General features: G+C 43.0%; 1 protein-coding gene across 1 annotated transcript in view; it reads right to left on the bottom strand.

Moving 5' to 3' along the window:
* Positions 1-9,428: 9,428 nt before the first annotated feature.
* The window catches only part of LOC109917406 (rho-associated protein kinase 1-like), a 117,107-nt gene continuing 108,522 nt past the window's right edge, over positions 9,429-18,013 (bottom strand). The window contains exons 10-11 of the mRNA XM_048596135.1: positions 11,389-11,543; positions 9,429-9,566 (exon numbers count right to left, since the gene is read on the bottom strand). Coding sequence (XP_048452092.1) covers positions 9,429-9,566; positions 11,389-11,543 — 293 coding nt within the window. The remainder of the gene's footprint in view (positions 9,567-11,388; positions 11,544-18,013) is intronic.

Below are 18,013 nucleotides of genomic sequence, written 5' to 3'. Positions count from 1 at the left end.
GTTAATCACTACAGAATCCCTTGTCTCTGGCCTCTTCTTGTTGCCACTGTATTTTTTTGACTAATCCAGTTTTTAATCAATTGTAACTCCCAGGTTGTTGATAGTGGGGAATACAGCGATAGTAGGACTATTGAATTACTTGGGATGATAGCTGGATTTTCCTTTCTTGCAGATGGTCATTCCCTGGCATTTGAGTGCTGTAGTGAGGTTAAGAGCTGAGCGGACTAACAGGACCCTAACTGAGCTTCTTCAGTGAACAGGTTATTGCTAAGCAATTGCTGCTTGATCACACTGTTTTTGACCCCTCCCATAATTTCACAGATGTTTGACAGCAGACTGAGGGGGAGTAATTGGCTGGATTGAATATTTTCTGCTTCTTGTGTACGAGACATAACTGGGTAATTTTTCCCATTGTCAAATAGATGCCAATATTGTAACTGCTTTTGAGAAGTTTGGCTAGGGGTGTGATAAGCTCTGCAGCGCAAGTCTTCAGTACTATTCCTGCTATGTTATTAGGGTCCACAGCCTTTGCAGTATCCAGTGTCTCCAGCCATTTCTTGATATCATGTAGTGTGAATAAAATCAGAAGAATACTGGCATCTCTGATGCTGGGGACTTCTGGAAGTCATCAAGATGGATCATCCAATTAACACTTCTGTCTGAAAACTGTTGTAAATGCTTCCCCCTTATTTTTTACACTGATTAGCTGGGCTCCCCCAAAATTGAGGGTGAGGATGATTATGGAGCTTCCTCTTCCAGTGAGTTATTTAATTGTCCATCACCATTCATGACTGGATATGGCAGGATTGCAAAGCTTAGATGTGATAGGTTGGTTACTGAGCTTTGCCTATCATTTGCTGCTTATGCTGCTTGACACCCAGGTAGTCCTGTTTTCAGCTTCATTAACGTTGAAAACTCATTTGTAGATAAGCCTGGTGCTGCTCCTGGCATGTCCTTCCACAATCCTTATTGAACCAGGGTGTATTCCTGGCTTAATAAAAACCGAAAGAACTGGGAATGAAATAAATCAGGAACAAAAACAGAAGTTGCTGGAAATGCTCAGCAAGTCTGGCAGCATCTGTGAAGAAAAATCAGAGTTAACATTTCGGGTCCGGTGACCCTTCCTCAGAACTGGGTTCTGGCTTGATGGCAGTGGTTGGTTGGGGGATGTGCTGGGTCATGAGGTTGTAGGTTATGTTGGAGTACAATTCTGCTGCTGCAGATGGATCAAGGTTCCTGATGGATGCCCAGCGTCTGAGCTGAACAATTCGCTAACTAAGACACAAAACAGTGGTTGCTAATCTAACAAATGAAGGAGACTGATTTTTGGGAATGTTTAGAATCTTCACAGAAAAGAACAGATTTTATGTATTTCCAACATCCATCACTCATGGACATACACAAAAAAATTGTGTGTGCGCATTTAATTAATATATCTAGAAATGAAAGATACTTGCAGTCACGGTAAGCATGAAACTATCATGATCATTGCAAAAACCCATCTGATTCACTAATGTCCTTTACAGTGGGAAGCTGCCATCCTTATCTGGTCTGACTCTGCACTTGACTCCAGGCCTACAACAATATGGTTGGTGCTTAATTGCTTCCCTGAAATGGCCAACATGCCACTCACTTTAAGGATAATGGGGGTGGGCAACAAATACTGCCAATGCTTAGTTGAGACCACATCGTTTTGATGACAAATTAGAAAACACAATTTGCTGGCCTATCAAATTGTATCCTTCAGTGTGCAAGTAACCAATAGATTTTTCACCTGAATTCTATCCTGTAAGAACTGCCATTCCTTATCATCCACATCCTCATAAATATCCAATGCCTTTCCTTCCCCTGCAGATACTGAATGTAAATATTTGTTCCAATTTTGGTTATCCAGAGAGACAGGAGAAGACAGGATTCATTTCCTTGCAGAAGATTAAGGGGAAATTTATTAAGGATCTTTAAATAATAGGGGCTTTAGTAGAGTCGACAAAATAAACTTTGCACTGGCAGGAAGGTCAGGACCTATGGGTAAAAGCCAATGTGTGAAAATAATTAATATTTTTTTCCAAGAAAGCAGAAAGCAATACCTCAGTATGAATACGGAAACGTTAAAAAAATGATCACGAGTAGACCATACAGCCCATTGAGCCTCTCTGTTATTCAATGAGATCTTGACGGATCTTTGGTCTCGATTCCATTTTCCCACGCTCCCTTGATTCCCTGAGAAGCCAAAAATCTGTTGATTCCAACCTTAAATATATAAAATGATGGAGTATCGACAAACTTCTGGGATAAGGAATTCCAAAGATTTACAAATCGTTGGTCAACATTTGTTTGATATATTTGTTCCAAATATATCGCAGCCTCCTTTCTTTCTCCCTCTGCAATTTCCTCCAATAACATTTGTAAGGTTCTGCCTTTTGCATTATGTCATCAACCATATTCACTTATTTCTCACTCCCACACATTCTGGTTTAGACAGAATATTGCTATTTGCTCTTGCAATCTTTCTCAAAAGTGTCCATAAAAGATTTCACCATCCATTTTATTACTTCTCCTAACATATTTCTGTCACTATTTGGTGTCAATTTGTCACCTCTGAAAATCTATATTTAAGTTTTACTTTTAAGACAATAAAATTGCAAATTGTTTTTCTTAAAAAAAATTAAATGTAAAGTTCAACCAGGTATTGTAAGTGGCATCAGGGCAATTCCATGATTTGGAACTGGGCATTGATGACAAGATAAACTAAAGTGAATAGGTTTTGGGGGTGTGGTTTCAACCTTTTTATTTCTCCCATTTTTTATGTCTATGGGTTAATATTTCAATGGTAAACATAGCTGACCCATTTTGGAGTGCTGGAGAAGAAGACATGTTGATAGTTCAGATTATGTGATCAGAATGTGAGAAAGGCAAAACACTGGTAAGTCTAACTGCCAGACTGGAAAGAACAGACAGTCCCACTGGGGTGGGGGAAGGGGAGACAGGGTGACAGAAAATGTAACAAGCAACGCTAAAAGAAAGGGATGGAATGGGTTCACAATTTGAAGGTATTGAACTCAAAATTGAGTGCAGAAGGTTGTAAACTGCCTAGTTTGAAGATGAGATGTTGCTCCTCCAGTATACGCTGAGTCGCTTGAGCATTGCAGAATGCTGAGGACAGACAAGTGGGCATGCAAGCAAGACATTGCGTCAAAATGATCGGCTACGGGAAGGTTGTGGTCATGCTTGTGCACAGATAGGAGGTGTTCTGCAAAGCTGTCACCCAGTCTGTATTTAGTTTCTCCAATGTAGAGTAGGCCACATTGGGTGCAGTGAATACGATACATAAGATTGAAGGAGGTACAGGTGAAATGCTGTTTCACCTGGAAAGACTGTTTAGGCCCTTGGACGATGAGCAGGGAGGAGGTGAAGGGGCAGGTGTTGCACCTTCTGCGTTTACATGGGAAGGTGCCGTGGGAAGGGGGCGTGGTGTTGGTGGTCAAGGAATAGACTAGTGTGTCTCTGAGTGAATGATCCCTGCAAAATGCACATGGCGGAGTCAGCAGATTGTCTGCTGGAATTGTCTGAAATGGCAGAGAATGATCCTTTGAATATGGAGGCTGGTGGGGTGGAAAGTGAGAACAGGGGTACCCGATCACACTGTTGTGAGTGATGGGAAGGGACAGGGGCAGAAGCACGGGTGATAGATCGGATGCAGTTGAGGGCCCTGTCAACCACAGTGGGCAGGAAACCATGGTTATGGAAGAAGGAAGCCATGTCAGCAGCGCTGTTTTGGAAGGTGGCATCATCTGAACAGATATGCCATAGGCAAAGGAACTGGGAGAATAGGATGGAATCCTTGCAGGATGTGGTGTGGGAAGAGCTGTAGTGAAGGTAGCTATGGGAGTCAGTGGCTTTGTTGTGGATGGCAGTGGAAATTTAATCCTAAAATGGAGACAGAGAGGTCAAGGAAAGGAAGGGAAGTGTCGGAAATGAACGATGTACAAATTATAGAGGGGTGGAAATTGGAGGCAAAATGAACAAATTTTTCAAGGTCCAGGCGAGAGCACGAAGCTGCATGGAAACAGTTGTCCATGTACTAAGAATAGAGGTTGGGAGGGGACCAGTGTAGGACTGGAATAAAGATTATTCCACATACCCAATAAAGAGGCAGGCATCATGGGACCCATGCGGGTGCCCATAGCCACTCCTTTGACTTGGCAGAAGTCAGATGAAATAACGGAGAAATTGTTCAGTGAGAGAACAAGTTCAGCCAAGCCGACGAGAGTGCTGGTGGATGGGGATTGTTCAGGCTTCTGGTCGAGGAAGACGCTGAGAGCTCTCAGACCATCCTGGTGGGGAATGGAGGCATAGAGGAATTGAACATCCATGGTGAACAGGAGGCAGTTAAGGCCAGGGAACCGGAAATTGTCAATATGGCAGAGGGCATCAGAGGAATAGCAGGTGTAGGTGGGCTGGGTCTGGACAAGTGAAGAGAGGATGAGGTCACGGTAGAAGGAAATGAGCTCAGTGGAGCAGGAACAGGATGATACGATGGGCCTACCAGGGCAGTCTGGTTTGTGGACTGTGGGAAGGAGGCAGAAGCAGACTATCCAGGGTTGGGAGACTATAAGGTTAGAGGTGTGTGGGGATCTCTGGAGGTAATGAGGATGGTGACAGTCCTGGCAACGATGGCGTGATGTTCGGATGTGGGGTCATAGTCCACGGGGAGGTAGGAAGAAGTGTCCGAGAGTTGGCATTGAGCCTCTGTAGGATAAAGATCAGTACGCCAGACCACAACAGCACCACCTTTGTCAGGGGTGTTTTACATTTGACTTGTGTATTCTTGTACACCAGTCACTGAAAGCAAGCATGCAGGTGCAGCAGGCAGTAAAGAAGGCAAGTAGTATGTTGACCTTCAAAGTGAGAGGTTTTGAGTACAGGAGTAGGGACGTCTTGCTGCAATTGTATGGGGCTTTGGTGAGTCCACACCTGGAGTATTGTGTGCAGTTTTGGTCTCCTTAACCGAGGAAGGATGTTCTTGCTATAGGAAGTGCAGTAAAGGTTTATCAGACTGATTTCTGGGATGACAGAAATGATATATAAGTGGAGGTTGAATCAGTTAGGATATTTGCTGAAGTTCAAAGAATAAGGGGCATCTCTTAGAAAGCTATAAAATTCTAACAGGTCTAGACAAGCTAGATGGAGGAAGGATATTCCCAATCGCAGGGGGAGTCCAGAACCAGGGATCACTATCTAAGGATACAAGATAAATTATTTAGGATTGAGATGGGGAGAAATTTCTTCACCCAGAAAGTGGTGAGCCTGTGAAATCTGCCACCACAGAAAGCAGTCCAGGTCAAAATAATATATGGTTTCAAGGAGTTGGACGTAGCACTTGGGCTAAAGGGATAAAGGATATGAGGGAATAGTAGGAAAGAAGAGTTGGATGATTAGCCATGATCATAATGCATGTTACAGCAGGCTCAGAGGGATGAATGGTCTAGTCCTGCTCCTATTTTGTGTTTCTAAGTCCCAACATCACAACAGTGTTTTGGCCAGAAGGATTTATTCAACCTGTTGTATCTGCACTGGTTCTTCAAATGATCATCATTACATACTCCAATTCATTGCATTTTTTTTCACCTTACCCTTGCATGTTATTTATATCTAAATAATCTAATGTCCTTTAGGGAAGGAAATCTGTCCTTACGTAGTCTGGCCTACAAGGGACTACAGACCCACAATAATGTGTTAACTCGTAAATGCCCTCTGGTCAGTTAGGGATGGGTGATAAATGCTGGCCTAGCCAATGATGGCCACAGTCTGTGAAACATAGAAACATAGAAGATAGGAGCAGGAGGTCACCATTCGGCCCTTCAAGCCTGCTGTGCCATTCTTCACAATCACATATATTAACGATATAGATCAGAGTGTGCAGGAAACAGTTTTGAAGTTTTCAGATGACACAAAAGTTGGAAGAATTTTAGATGTGTTCTAATAAATTTGTTCAGAGATGTTGTTATGCAACTCTGGAGTAGTTAGACATGAACCCATGCTGATTGTCCAACTCAATAGCCTAATCCTGCTTTCTCCCCATAACCTGTGATCCCATTCACCCCAAGTGCGATATCTCGTCGCCTCTTGAATACATTCAATGTTTTGGCATCAACTGCTTCCTGTGGTAGTGAATTCCACAGGCTCACCATTCTTTAAGTGAGGAAATGTCTCCTCATCTGTCTTAAATCGTCTTATCCCGAATCCTCAAACTGTGACCCCCGGTTCTGGACACACCCAGCATCAGGAACATCCTCCTTATGTCCACCCTGTCCAGTCCTATTAGAATTTTATAAGTCTCTATGAGATCTCCCCTCATTTGTCTGAATTCTACCGAAAATAACAGAATAGAAAAATAATTCAGTACCCTTTTGAATGGTTCAATTGAACCTGCCTCCATCACAGTTCGAGGTTATGCATTCCATGTCCTAACTACTCGCTATATGAAAGATTCTCCTAGCTCCTTTTGCAAATTATTTCAAATCTGTGCCATCTGGTTCTTGAACCTTTTATGAGCTGGGACAGTTTCTCCCTATCTACTCTATCAAGCCCACTTATAATTTTGAAAACCTCCTGTAACTTTCTTGTCTCAAAAGGAGACCAGTCCCAATTTCTTCAATCTACCCTCAAATTTTTCATCCTTAGAACTATTCCTATAAATCACTTCTGTACTCTGTCCAATGCATTCACATCTTTTTAATAATGTGGCACCCAGAACTGTAGACGACATTCCAGGTGAGGCCTAACAAGTGTTTTGTACAAGTTCAACATCACCTTCTTGTACTTTTATGCCCCTATTAATAAAGCTGAGGATACTGTATACTTTATTAACTGCTCTCTCGGCTTGTCTTGCCATCTTCAATGATCGTGTTACATATACACACAAGTCTCCTTCACCCCCTTTAAAATTATACACATTTTAAATCGTCTTTCAGTGTTCTTCCTTCAAAATGCGTCGCCCCACACTTCTCTGCATTGAACTCCATCTGCCATTTATCTCTCCCAATATGTCTGCCTTTTAAGATGAGAATAGCGCAGAACTCCCAGTTTACAATTCTTTCAAAGGGCACTTGTAGTACTTTAGTAGTTTACTCCTTTCTGAACTAGAGACATGGGTTCATGTCTAACTACTCCAGTGTTGCATGACAACATCCCTGAACAAATTTATTAGAATACATCTAAAATTCTTCCAAGTTTTGTTTCATCTGAAAACTTCAAAACTGTTTCCTGCACATTCTGATCTGGATCATTAATCTCTATCAGGAATAGCAAGAGTCCCAACGTTAACCTCCAGGAAACTGCAAGACAAACCCTCCTCGAGCTGGAAATAAAAACCCATTGAGTGCTACTCTCTGTCTCCTATCACGCAGACATTTCATATCCACATTGCCAATTTTCCTTTTATTCCATGTCCTAAGAGTTTCCTCATAAATCTGTTGTGTGGCACTAACCCTAATTACACTTTTGTCAATTCCGTATTTAGACCATAACACCGTAGATATAGGAGCAGAAATTAGGCCATTTGGCCCATTGAGTCTGCTCCACCATTCAATCCCGCTTTCTCCCTGTAACCTTTGATCCCCTTGACAATCAAGAACCTATCTATTTCTGTCTTAAATATACTCAATGATCTGGCGTCCATAGCCCTCTGTGGCAATGAATTCCATAGATTCACCACTCTTTGGCTGAAGAAGTTTCTCCTTATCTCCGTTCTAAAGGGTCTTTCCTATCCTCTAAGGCTGTGCCCTCGGGTCCTAATCTCTCCTGCTAATGGAAACATCTTCCCAATGTCCACTCTATCCAGGCCATTCAGTATTCTGTAAGTTTAATTCAATCGCCAACCCCCCTCCACCATCCTTCTAAACTCCATCAAGTATAGACCCAGAGTTTCAAATGTTCCTCATAAGTTAAGACTTTCATTCCTGGTACAATTCTCATGAATGTCCTCTGGACCTGCTCCAGAGCCAGTACATCTTTCCTGAGGCATGGGGCCCAAAATTGCTCACAGTACTCTAAACATGGTCTGGCCAGAGCCTTATAAAACCTCAGAAGTACATCTCTGCTTTTATATTCTAGTCCTCTTGAAATAAATGCCAACATTGTATTTGCCTTCCTAACTACTGACTCAACCGGCAAGTTTACCTCAAGAGAACCCTGGACTGGAACTCCCAAGTCCCTTTGCACTTCAGAAAATAGTCTACATCTCTATTCTTCCTACCAAAGTGCATGAGCTCACATTTGCCCATGTTGTATTCCATCTACCACTTCTTTGCCCATTCTTCTAAACTATCTAAATCCTACTGCAGCCTCCCTGCCTCCTCAACACTACCTGTTCCTCCACCGACATTTGTATCATCTGTAAACTTAGTCAGAATGCCCCACAGTTGCTTCATCTAGTTCATTAATGTATAAAGTGAAAAGTTGTGGTCCCAGCACTGACCCTTGTAGAACACCACTCGTCACTGGCTGCCATCCTGAGAAGGACCCTTTTATTCCCACACTCAGCTTTCTGCCAGACAGCCAACCTACTATCCATGCTGGTACTTTGCCTCTAGCCCTATGGGCTCTTATCTTACTCAGCAGCCTCCTGCGTGGCACCTTCTCAAAGGCCTTCTGGAAGGCCAAATAGATAACAGCCATTGGGTCTCCTTGGTTTAACCTGCTCTTTACTTGCTCAAAGAATTCTGACAGATTTATCAGGCATGACCTTCCCTTGATGAAGCTATGCTGACTTTGTCCTATTTTACTATGCATTTCCAAGTATTCAGAAATCCAATCCTTAACAATAGACTCCGAAATCTTACCAACAATTGAGGTCAGGCTAATTGGCCTGTAATTTCTTGTCTTTTGCCTTACTCCATTCTTAAATGGGGGGTTACATTCATGATTTCGCAGTCCTTTGGGAGCCCCCTGACTGCAGTGATTCCAGAAAGATCACCACTAAAGCCTCCACTATCTCTTCAGTTATCGCTTTCAGAACTCTGGGGTGTAGTCCATCTGGTCCTGGCTATTTATCCACCTTCAGACCTTTCAGTTTTTCTCGCACCTTCTCCTTGGTGATGTCCACCAGACTGAGTTCTACCCCACTCCCCAACTCTCGAATTTTTGGGATGTTACTTGTGTCTTCCACCGTGAAGACTGACACAAATTACTTGTTCAGTTCCTCCGCCAAGACTGGTCTTGACAATGTCAATAAATTTCAACAATCAAAATTCTACTACATGCATTCTATCTGTACTCTCTTTTACTCATCATTTCCATCTTCAGTTACACTGCTGCCCTGTTCTCCAACTCACTGACTTCACAACCCTTGCCTTTGCTGAAAATCTCTTGATTACCTTGCCTTGCCTTGCCCTGCCAATCCCTACCTTTTGCAATCTCCTCTGGCGCTATATCCTTTCTTGCATAGATGAATTCCTGAATCTAGCCTTGTCTGTGCCTCCACCCTTTCCCTTGGCATCAACATCGGTGACAAAGCTTTCAAGCTGCTTCAGTCCTGAACTTCGACCCCCAGAAGTCTCTCCCCACTGTTCAAACAAAAAAGAAAACCTCATTGAAAGCTACATGCCTGTGCTAGCAGTTGGCTATCCCTGAACTTCTTCTGAAAGGCAAAGCTTCCCTTCTCTTTAGCTGACAGGCCACAATTTTGTCTTTAGTTTCTCATTTCCTCCAACAGTACTCCAGCTACCATCAGGCTTGTCGGGTGCGCAACCGTTGAAGGCCTAAGCAGCGCGTGCGCAGTATCTTCGGGTCGGCTTCCTCGGAGCGTTTGAACAGGAAGGCGGACATGTTGATCAGGAAAAGAAAGTGCAAATTGACGAGTGCATTTTCAGGAAGAAGAAAAAAATCATTTTGCGTTCTCACCGCCGTTAAGAAAGAAGTTGAGGAATTGCAAAGAACATTATTTTTCTTTTAAAAACAGCCTCGTTGAGATTGCAAAGGTGCTGCCGATCCGTGAACTGAGTTTTATGTGAAGCGATGGGCACACAGGATGTTAACCGCGCGCTGTGTTATTCGCTCTGAAGAAATATTTGCAGAAGTTCATGTTCCTGAGCTTAAGCTGTCAACGGACCAGATGTGCTGCTGTTCAGGCTTGTAACCAACGCTTGACACAGTGTTTTCTTTAACTTTATTCTAAAACAAAATTACACCTTTCTACTTAGTCAAATAGCCGGGTTGACGAATCTGTATATAAGTACATTTTCAGTACATTCTCTTTGTAAACGAGCCACTGTCCTGCTGAACTTTGAAGAGGAACTTGAGACTTGGAAAGTGTTTCTTCTGTTTATTTTTTTAAAAATGCGACTGATAGTTCGAAGCTCCGTAACAGTTTATACGGTTCCAATTGGGGAAAAGAAACTATTTGGTGAAATTATACTGTGAAGCCGTTTTCTGCGATTTTCACATGCGCCTACCTGATGGTTGCTTCGTGAAGAAGCTGACAGTCATATCGGAAGTGCTTATTTTGTTCAGATTTTGATTTCTTTTGAACTTGAAAATATCTTTACAATACACCGTAGACACCATGTCTTCTGGGGATAGTTTGGAAGCTCGATTTGAAAAAATCGAATTTATGTTAAAGGATCCCAAGTGCGAAGTGAATAGTGAATGTTTGCTGGTAAGTGAGGTTTAATGTTTTTCTCTTGATGCTCTAATTATTGTGACCAGAACTTAAATGTGATCTACAAGTTTCAAGGCAAGATATACAATGGATTTTAAGATGTGTTCTTCATCTGACTTTCAAAGACATGATTTGTGAGAACAGTGATTTATATCTCTGTTTAGTTCTGTTGAATTAATGGATTATATAGATATGAACTTGTGTCAAAAATATTTAGACTATTTTCTGAATGGGTGCTGTTACAACGCACAGTATTGTTTGTTTTCTGTATGACAACTAAGAAAAATCGAATTGCTAAATCAGTAAGAGTTGAACCATGGTATTTTGAATTATTATGATTGATATACAGATTCAGTACAAGTATCCTACACTGCTTGCAATTTGTTCCTTTGACATCTGTGAAAGGCTCATGTCACCCCAAACTTTACAGATATTCCGTATATACTCGAGTAAAAGTCAATCCCCTATGTTTGGCCCAAAATTCTGGTATTTTCCATATATCTCGTATAAAAGTCGACCCTAGTTCTTCACAGATAACAGGTCAACATTTGTGAGTCAAGGTGTTATCCTGTACATAAATGTTACAATGAGGAAATGAATTTTTCATGCTATTATGTGTGTTGATGTACATGTCATAGCAACATTAGGCTACAAATTTTTGAAGTTCCTTATCAAACAGGCACTATAATTACTATCATTCGTATTCACTTTTTGTATGGCCATCCTACTTCGCTCTGCATTTCCAGGCCGCCCCGCTCGGCCCGGGGCCTCCAGGCCGCCCCGCACCACCGGGGGCCTCCAGGCTGTCCCACTTGGCGCGGGGGCCTACAGGCCGCCGGGCTCTGCACCGTTCTGGCCCTCAGCTGCACTGATGATGTCCTCACTGCTCCAAGATAAGTTTTCTTAAAAAAGAGAGAATAACTAGGGAAAAAAAGAAAAGTGAACAGAATAAATACCAATTCATTTTTGTTTTTATTGTCTTCATCTAGTAATTACTGTAATTTGTTTTTTTTCTTTACTTATTTAGAGATCAATTAGGCTTCTGCTAATGATATGGTCTGAATTTTGGCTGGCATGCATATCAGCCCCTAAAACATAGTGTCCATGTAATAGTCGACCCCATAAATTTAACCTTAAAAATTGGTCTAAATAATTTGACTTTTACACAAGTATATTTGGTAATTCAGGTTATAAATACAAATTGTCATTAATAATTTCTGCGATAACTGGAGTTCCTACTAATTAGAATAGTGTTGAATATTCTAAGATAGAACATGAGAAATCAAAATATTCCGTAATGTGTTTATAATTTGGCATTTCTAAATGAAAATAAAATACAATTTTTCCAATATGCGATGAACAGATATTTGTATGATACCACACAGCTTCTGCTTGGAGTTTTGTTAAGAAGGGAGTTTTAGGACATTGTGACAGTGTGGGAATTTCCACAAATGTCCAGATGAGGATGGTGTGTGACTTTGAGGCGATGGTGTTTCCATGACATTTACTCAATTATTCCTTTCATTCAAATTTTTGCAGAACTGGGAGATGCTGCTGAGCTTAGTGAGTTGCTGGAAGAACACAGCAGGCCAGGCAGCATCAGAGGAGCAGGAAAGCTGGTGTTTCGGGTCGGGACCCTTCTTTAGAAATGGGAGAGGGAAAGGGGGCTGAGATAAATAGAGAGAGGGGGTGGTGATAGCAGGTAGATAGTGGAGCGGATAGGTGGAAGAGAAGACAGACAGATCAAGGAGGTGGGGATGAAGCTAGTAAAGGTGAGTGTAGGTCGGCAGTGGTGGGGATTGGTCAGTGAGGTGGGAGGAGCGGATAGGTGAGAGAGAAGACAGACAGGTCAAGGGGGCGGGGAGGGGGGGGGGGGGGTTTGGGCTTGGGATGAGGTCAGGGGTGTGGAGATTTTGAAGCTAATAAAGTCCACATTGAGACCATTGGGTTGTAGGATTCCAAGGCGGAATATGAGGTGCAGAACCTCCAGTTTCTCGGTGGCATCGTTGTGACACCGGAAGAGACCCAGGATAGACATGTCGTCCAGGGAGTGGGAGGGGGAGTTGAAGTGGTTTGTGACTGGGAGGTGTTGTCGTTTGTCGCGAACCGAGTGTAGGTGCTCTACAAAGTGTCCGAGCCTCCACTTGGTCTCACCGATGTCAAGGAGGAACACATCAGGAACAGCTGATATAGTAACCCGATATGGCCTCCTCCACATTGGTGAGACCAAGCGGAGGCTCGGAGACCACATTGTAGAGCACCTACGCTCGGTTCGCGACAAACGACAATACCTCCCAGTCGCAAACTACTTCAACTCCCCCTCCTACTCCCTGGACGACATGTCCATCCTGGGCCGCCTCTGGTGTCACAACGATGCCACCCGGAAACTGGAGGAACAGCACTTCATATTCCGCCTTGGAAGCCTACAACCTAATGGTCTCAGTGTGGACTTTACTAGCTTCAAAATCTCCACACCCCTGACTTCATCCCAAGACCAGCCCCCACCTCATCCCCACCTCATTGACCTGTCCGTCTTTTCTCCCACCTGTCCGCTCCTCCCACCTCACTGACCAATCCCCACTGCTGCCTACCTACACTCACCTTTACTAGCTTTATCCCCGCCTCCTTGACCTGTCCGTCTTCTCTCCCACCTATCCGCTCCACCATCTACCTGCTATCACCACATCCCCCTCTCTATTTATCTCAGAGCCCCCTTCCCCTCCCCCATTTCTAAAGAAGGGTCCCGACCCAAAACGTCAGCTTTCCTGCTGCTCTGATGCTGCCTGGCCTGCTCTGTTCCTCCAGCTCCACACCTTGTTATCTCGCAATCCAGCATCAGCAGATCTTACTATCTTCTTGCTGCTTTGCATACATGCTGCAGCAGTAGACTACCTTGATGGAAAAACAGACAGTGAGTTTATTGGTTGAAGTGCTGATTAAGCAGATTGCTCTGTCCTGAATATTATTTTGTATGCATTTCATGAATATGCATTCATTCAGATAAGTCATCAATATTTCATAACACTTTTTAGGTGTTAGCCATGGCTTAATGTTAGTTCTCTTGCTCTCAGATGATTATGGGTCCAAATGTTGTTTGAGAGACTTGCACAGATAATCTAGGCTGACAATGCTGTACTATAAGGTGTAGGAGCAGAAGCAAGCCACTTGGCCCATTGCCGTACAATAACATCCTGGCTGGTCTGATAATCCTCAACTCCACTTTCTAGTCTTTTCCCCACGCTACGATTCTCTTACTAATTAAAAATCTGTATACCTCGACCTTAAATAATGAATGAAACTGCCTCCATAGCCCTCAGAAGTAGAGTTCCACAGATTCATTACACTGAGAAGAAATTCCTCCTCATCTAGGTGTTAAATGGTAACCCCTTATTCTGAGATTATGCCCTATGATCCTAGAATATCTGTTAAGTGGAAACAACCTCTCAGCATCTAACCTGTCTTATCCTCTAAGAATCTTTTGTGCTTCAATAAGGTCACCTCTCATTGTTCTAAACTCCAGTGAAAACAGTATATACAGATATTAAGGAGAGCTCATTGTGCCGTTTTGCTGCTTATTCAGACAATGAAGGCCATCAGTTTAACTGGGGCAAAGTAACCATAGTAGCCCAAGCCAAACAAAGACACGCACGGGAATTCCTAGAGGCATAGTTCTTCACCCATACTTCAAACAACAAACATATAGAATTGGACCCTATATATAAACCCATACAGATCAAAACCGGAAGTGACAGTACTCACCGTAACAGACTGGACAGTATAAATTCCAAGTGGAGTAGAATAGCATCTCTTCATTGGAGGCTCCACTGATGATGTCACCTAGCATGGTGATGAAACGTCTGAACAAAAACAAGCCAGCTCGGCGAGCAAGGTCAACACAACCCGAGCTACAGATATTTGCCAAAACTTTAAAGCTTTCTGCAATTAAATAATATTAAGCTCTTGTATTATTTTGCCAAAGTGCATAATCTCACACTTTCCCACGTTATATTCCGTCTACAAAGATTTTGCTGACTCAGGTTAACCTATCAATATACCTGCGCAGTTTCTGTGCTGTCATCAGCATCCCACCCGTGGCAGTTGTACGTTCTTTTCCCTCATCCCAGTGATTAATATAAACATCCTAAATAAATAATTGTGGCCTGAACACTGTTCCCTGTGACATCCCAGTAGTTACAGGGTACCATCCAGAAAATGTCTCCTTATCTCAAATATTGTTATCTTTTCTATTAGTCGGCCAATTGACACTCAGATTGAATCATTACTTACTCCATCTGCCTCTCAGATTAGTGTAAAGAATCCTGTGGCACTATTTAAGGAAGAGCAGGGGAACCTTATTCGGTGTCCTGGTTAATAATCATCTCCTAACATTTCTAAAATGTTTATTTGTTATTGTCCTATTTCTTTTTGTCAGAGTTTCCTGTGTGTTCCTTACATTGTAGCAATTACTACACTTCAAGTAGTACTTAATTGTTCAAAGTACATTGGGATTTCCAAGGATCGTGGACTGTTCAATTTAAATATCACACGCATTACTTGTGCCTTATAAATGGGAGCATTTTGAGGGTTTGGGAGGTGAACCATGATCACAGGACACTTGGCTTCAGGGGTGTTCTTTAGCTACTGTGTTCATTTTGCCTGATGTAGTTCAACTTCAGTAATTGGTGCCATCTCGGATGCTGGTAGAGAATTTGGTTTTACAGTTGAAGGTTGGGTAGAGTGCTAGACTTTTCTTCTTGGCAGTGGTTATTCCCTGCTACGTATGTAGTGCTGATTTTACTTCTTCAGCTCTAATCTGTTTGCCATCATGATGCTTGTGTAAAGTGGTATTTTGTTGTATTTCTAAAAACCATTAATTGCAACAACAACTTGTATTTATGTCTAAAATAATAATAAACTGCACTAAGATACTTGTGAACATAAGAAAACAAAATTTGACACTGTGTAACATAGAGATATTAAATAGATGACCAAAATCTTGTGAAATTTTAGGCTTGAAGAAGTTCCTTAAAGGAGAAGAGTGGAAAGCTATAGGGGTAGGCAATTTGATCATTGGGAACAGACAAGCATTTCTATGACCAGAGATATGATTACAGCTAGTATGTGCCTCTGTTGTACCAGGATCAAGGATGTCACAAAGTGGTTTCAGAATGTTATTTTTGGGGAGCGTAAAGAGCCAGAGGTTGTGGTCCACATTAGCACTAATGACATTGATAGAAAAAGAGAATGAGGCCCTGAAAGTAGAATTAAGGGAGCTAGATGAAAATAAAAAGCAAGACATAAGGCCAGTTATCTCAGGATTTCTCCCAGTGTTATGCTAATGAGGGGAGGAACTGAGAAAATAAATATTGGTTGGGGATTGGTGCTAGGGAAATTGGGATTAAAGGTTGATACATTCCTAAGGCCCGATTATCTACACTCCAGAATGTTTGAGGATATGGCTGTAGAAACAGTGGATGCCTTGGTGGTCATCTTTCAAGATTTTATAGACTCTGGAACAGTGCCTGTAGATTGGAATGTAGCAAATGTAACCCCATTATTTTAAGAAAGGAAGTAGAGAGAAAACAGGGAATTATAGACTGGTTAACCAAACATTGGTAGTAGGAAAAATGTTAGAGTCCATTATAAAATATTCAGTAACAGAGACAGGGTCAGACAGAGTCAGCATGGATTTACAAAAGCTTGACAAAGCTACTGGAATTTTTGAGATAGTAGGAACTGCAGATGCTGGAGAATCTGAGATAACAAGGTGTAGAGCTGGATGAACACAGGTGAAGCAGCATCAGAGGAGCAGGAAAGCTAATGTTTCGGGCCTAGACACTTCAGAAAAGGGGTGGGGGGGAAGCTAGTGGATATGGTTTACTTGGACTTTCAGAAGGCTTTTGATGAGGTCGCACGTAAGAGATTAGAATGTAAAATTAAAGTGTGAGATTAGAGATTGTGTACCGACATGGATAGAGAACTGGTTGGCAGAAAGGAAATAAAGAGTAAAAATAAATAAGTATTTTTCCAAGTGGCAGCTGGTAACTGGAAGGGTACTGCAAGGAATAGTGCTTGCACCCTAGCTAGTCACGATGTATATTAATTATTTAGATGAGGGATCGAAGTCTAATATCTCCAATTTATAGGCGACAAATGGGGATGGGAGAGTGAACTGTAAGGTGGATGCAAAGATGCTTCAATGTGATTTGAACAAGTTGAGTGAGTGGGCAAATGCTTGGCAGATAAAATATAATGTGGATAAATGTGAGGTTATCCGCTTTGATAGCAAAAGCAGGAAGGCAGATTGCTATGTGAATGGTGATAGTTTGTGAAAGAGGCCTCTTTGTAGGTTACGTGGAACAATCCCTCTTCCGTACCTACACCGGCCCTAAACTCCACCTCTTCCTCCGTTACATTGATGACTGTATCGGCGCCGCCTCGTGCTCCCACGAGGAGCTCGAACAGTTCATACACTTCACTAACACCTTCCACCCCAACCTTAAGTTTACCTGCACCATCTCTAACACCTCTCTCCCCTTCCTGGACCTCTCTGTCTCCATATCGGGCAACCACCTGGAAACCGATATTCATTTCAAGCCCACCGACTCCCACAGCTACCTAGAATACTCCTCCTCCCACCCACCTTCCTGCAAAAATGCTATCCCCTATTCCCAATTCCTTCGGCTCCGCCGCATCTGCTCCCAGGATGAGGCATTCCACTCCCGTACATCTCAGTTGTCCTCGTTTTTCAAGGACCGTAACTTCCCCTCCTCGGTGGTCGAGAACGCCCTCAACCGTGTCTCCCACATCTCCCGCACCTCATCCCTCACACCCCGTCCACGCAATAAGAACCAAAAAAGAATCCCCCTCGTCCTCACGTACCACCCCACCAACCTCCGGATCCAACGCATCATCCTCCGACACTTCCGCCATCTGCAATCCGACCCCACCACCAAAGACATCTTTCCCTCCCCACCCTTATCTGCTTTCCGGAGGGACAACTCTCTCCGTGACTCCCTTGTCCGCTCCACACTCCCCTCCAGCTCCACCACACCCGGCACTTTTCCCTGCAACCGCAGGAAGTGCTACACCTGCCCCCATACCTCCTCCCTCACCCCCATCCCAGGCCCCAAGAAGACTTTCCACATCAAGCAGATGTTCACCTGCACATCTGCCAATGTGGTATACTGCATCCGCTGTACCCGGTGTGGCTTCCTCTACATCGGGGAAACCAAGCGGAGACTCGGGGACCGCTTTGCAGAACACCTACGCTCGGTTCGCAATAAACAACTGCACCTCCCAGTCGCGAACCATTTCAGCTCCCCCTCCCATTCCTCAGACGACATGTCCATC

The sequence above is a fragment of the Rhincodon typus genome, chromosome 4, assembly GCF_021869965.1.
Source record: "Rhincodon typus isolate 14 chromosome 4, sRhiTyp1.1, whole genome shotgun sequence".
NCBI lineage: Eukaryota > Metazoa > Chordata > Chondrichthyes > Orectolobiformes > Rhincodontidae > Rhincodon > Rhincodon typus.
This window is presented reverse-complemented; position numbering and strand designations above follow the sequence as displayed.